This window comes from Daldinia caldariorum, assembly GCF_022478825.1.
Source record: "Daldinia caldariorum strain CBS 122874 unplaced genomic scaffold F4812scaffold_9, whole genome shotgun sequence".
NCBI lineage: Eukaryota > Fungi > Ascomycota > Sordariomycetes > Xylariales > Hypoxylaceae > Daldinia > Daldinia caldariorum.
The window spans coordinates 1361034-1364812 of record NW_025953045.1 but is presented as its reverse complement, the minus strand read 5'-3'; the positions used below and the strand labels follow the sequence as shown (position 1 = coordinate 1364812).

General features: G+C 42.8%; 1 protein-coding gene across 1 annotated transcript; it reads right to left on the bottom strand.

Moving 5' to 3' along the window:
* Positions 1-894: 894 nt before the first annotated feature.
* F4812DRAFT_407485 (glycoside hydrolase family 7 protein) lies at positions 895-3506 on the bottom strand. The gene is made up of 4 exons (XM_047932303.1): positions 2095-3506; positions 1743-1986; positions 1539-1669; positions 895-1478 (listed from the first exon to the last, which is right to left on the bottom strand). Exons 1-4 carry the CDS (start codon positions 3000-3002, stop codon positions 1421-1423), a joined length of 1341 nt encoding a protein of 446 aa, XP_047790055.1. The 5' UTR covers positions 3003-3506; the 3' UTR covers positions 895-1420.
* Between the last annotated feature and the right edge of the window lie 273 nt (positions 3507-3779).

Sequence of the window (3779 nt, the reverse complement as noted above, 5' to 3'; positions counted from 1 at the left end):
TAATAAATATTTTAAAATAAATAAATTATAAGTAATTTACATAAGTAAAAAAATATTATTATTAAAGCTAATATTTATATTATATTTAATTAATAATAATATTAATTAAAAAGTTATTAAAATATAATAAATTTATATTTAAATTTATTAAAATATAATAATTAAAGCTTAATTTTAAATAAATAATAATAATATAAGTTAAATATTAATATAATATTATAAATATTTATTAAAAAAGTTTAAACTTTTTCTTTTTATATAAATTAAATATAAAATTTAAATTAATAGTTAAAAAAATATAAAATAAATAATTAAATATATATTAACTTTTATAATTTTAATTATCTTTTTTATTTTTTTTAAAAGTATTATAATATAATTAATTTAAGTAATTTAAGTAAATTAGTTAAATTATATAAAATTATAATTATAATTAAAGTTTATTTATTACCTTTAAAAACCCCGTTCCCGTTGTTTAAATTAATATGTTTTTAATAAATATTAATTTGTAATAAAAAATTATTAATTTTTTTTTAAAAATAACATTAATAAATATAATATAAAATATAAAAATAAATTTAATTAATATATTATAAACTAATAAAAACATCGGCTTTTCTGTCGATTAACAATTATTATATAATATATAACTTTAAACCCATATATTATAATAAAGTACTCACTTTACACATTCTTATCTCTTATATCTTAAATAGTTACCCATCTTAGAGAATACAAGAATTATCACAATACTATCGTACTATCATAATTGCGTGACACTCTTTCTGCTCTTTTTTAGTATTAAGTGATTGTTTGTAAAAAAAAAAAAAAAAAATCTTTTCTTTTACATAGATAATACGCACATACTTGTCAGGTACCTACTTAGGTACTTATGACATTATTCTATTTAGTTCCAAAAGGTTGCTAGACTTTAGATAGCCGATTTTTTACTAGGAGAAAACTACCAGTCCCCTTTTTATAATGAATCAGCACCACCTTCGCACCCGCCCAGTAAGGCCTAAGGAAAACCTGAAGTCGGACCGTTGGTTTCAGACCCTAATGAGATTCGAACCCCCTTGCATTTGTCTTCGTCAGAAGACATAGGGGCATATATTATAAGGAGCGTGAGCATTATTACCAAGGCTATTATACATTCTTTCCTTTGCCAGGCCACACATTGGCACAACTTTGTTGGCGTTTCGGTCGTCTAACGCTTTAGGTACCTGGTACTCAACTGACATGTCACATTCTCCTAAAGTCCATGAATCACAATTACTTTCCGATGATAACGCGATCCTTTTATTCTCTCTACAGCTAACTCAAGGGGAACAATCTGAAAAGAAGGGGAGTAGATATATACATTTTGGTAGACAGGTATATACGGCTGCGAAGCCTTGGCGTCCTCCTAGCCAGCTGCTGCTTAGACGGAGACGGTAGAGCCGATGGGTCCGAAGCGGATGTTGGACCAGACGACCTTGCTGCGGGTTTGTTAGCAAACGGAAGGGCAGAAATTATTGGGGGGGTAGGATAGTACATACGCGTTAGGAATGCTGGACTCGACGTCGGAGGGAACACCGGAGTCGGGGGCGCAGTCGCCACGGTCACCACCGGGCTGGCCGGCCTTCTCAGGGGGGTAGCTGGAGTCGAGCCAGAGCATGTTGGCGTAGTGCTAGAAGGGTTGGTGGTCAGTAAGACAGGTATATACGTTACGAGAACCAAAAAGTAGGAAGGCGAAAACTTACATCGTCCCAGATGGACATGACGAGGACCATGGGGATGTCAAGAGCGGCGTTGAGCTGGTCGAAGCCACCGACTTCCTTGAAGCGGTCACGGTCTCCGAGGACGGCGAACTCGTTGGTGCAGTACTCGGGGGTGATGTCGCTAGTGGTTGGCATGCCGTCGAGCTTGGGGCCGGGAATCTCAATCTTCTTGCCGTTCTGGACGAAGAACTGAGTTAACTTGTTGTCGGCGAATTGAGTGACAACACTATGGTGGTACTTATATTAGCTCATGACCATAATCGAGGAATAGGTTAGGTAGTGTCGTCAGTGTTAAAGAGAAAAGAAGAAAAAAGAAAGAAAAAAAAAAGCTTACGTGAATTTCTTGCTGGTGTCGACGGTCTTGCCCTTGCCGTAGAAGTCGGTGTTACCCATGCGGTAAGGGTTGTAGTCACAACCGTTGGCGTCGCACTTGCCGGCGAATCGGTCGCCAGAGTAAGTACCACCGCAGCTGTCGGTCTCGCAGACGTGGTATTCGTTCGTGGTGCAAGGGTGAGGAGTGAAAGCGAAGGAGTGAGAGTTGGACTCCCAGACATCAATTTCGGCACAGCAGGCTCCGTAAGGGCCAACACCGGCGTTGGCGTCGTTGGTGGATGGCTCCCATCCCTCAACGTTGGCCTTGCCGCCGACGAACTTCAGGTCACGGGCACATTGAGCATCACAGTAACCAGTACCGTACTTTGCACCGGCCTTGTTGCTGGGGTAGCTGGCCTTGCCACCGTCTTCCTCCATGGCGACAAAATAAAGGGCGGCGTTAAGACCACAGTCGACGGTAGACAGGTCAACATCGAAAGTGAACTCGTTTCCCTTGAGCTTGAAGGTCTGGTACTTGTCGGCGCCATTCATAAGGTAGAATCGGGAGCCGATGTTGGTTCCGTAGTCGTGCTTAGTAACGAACTTAAGGGTAAGAGCGTCGCCGCTGGTGCTAGCACCATAGGTCTTGCTGTAGTCGGCGCCCTCGACGGCGCACTTGCTGGCGCAGTCCGAAGCGGAGCTGCACTGCGATGTCCACTTGTTGCCGTCGTAGCAGTTCTGCGTGCCGGAGGTGGAGTGGAGCCATCGCCAGTTGGCGTCGATGGTTACCTCAGCGTTTGTCTGGGTGCAGGAACCGCCGCTGGTGCACTTCTTCCAAGTGAGCTTAGGGTGAGTCTCAGTCTGCTCTTTCCCAACCTGCTGAGCAGAGACGAGCCCGAGAAGGGCGGCTGACACAGCGAGGGACAACATGATGCTGGTTTATCTTCGAGGTCAGAAGCTATAAGCCTGTAGGGATGGTGAAGCTAAGGATGACTTGAGACGGCATCTGGGACCAAGTCGATTATATATTCGATTGAGCATACAGCGCCCAGCTATAAACTTCTTCTCGACCCAATATTGTCGGCAACGGACTCCGTCTCGACATGGCCAAACCGTAGTATAGCATAGCCGATCACTAACCATCTCGGCCCTACGACTACCATCCATTAGATTAAGATGTCGAGCATTATACTAAAGCTCGGGCGGGGGTTCCGAAAACGCAAGCCGTGGTTGGTCCCAGCAGCAGACCACGGCTTATGCTGATTTCGTTCTAGATCATTAGGGGCGACAGTACTAAACGGGGAACCCTACTTCCCAAGAAAGTGACAAGTCGTTGTCCAAAACGGTCGTCGCGTGTAGGGTTAGCCAATAGAAGGATTGAGATTGAAGACTCCGGGGGATACCACTTCCGACGCAATTTAGATTGAATAGTATAAGTTTCATCATCGTGGCCCGAAGTAACCTGGGGTATTTGCGGGGAATGGGGGCGGACACTCTGCTGTTGGGGATTGCCAGGGGTGGCAACAATGTATATGCGTCAGTGGTGGCATTGCGGCCCGTTATGTCCACATCACGGAGATAAAGGCGCCGTCGTGAATGAGAGACGATATAGCATAGCGGGGAATTCAGTCAAGAACGGAGGACAACATCACCGCGGAGCCTTTACCGAGCCCAGCAGACGGCGATGACGCAAAGCCAAAGCCGCAA

Excerpts from the sequence above, each read along its gene's own strand:
- F4812DRAFT_407485 (XM_047932303.1), bottom strand. The coding sequence starts at position 3,002 with ATGTTGTCCCTCGCTGTGTCAGCCGCCCTTCTCGGGCTCGTCTCTGCT. Across the intron at positions 1,987-2,094 it reads GACACCAGCAAGAAATTCAC|TGTTGTCACTCAATTCGCCG; the intron begins GTAAGCTTTTTT and ends GTACCACCATAG. Across the intron at positions 1,670-1,742 it reads TCATGTCCATCTGGGACGAT|CACTACGCCAACATGCTCTG; the intron begins GTAAGTTTTCGC and ends CAACCCTTCTAG.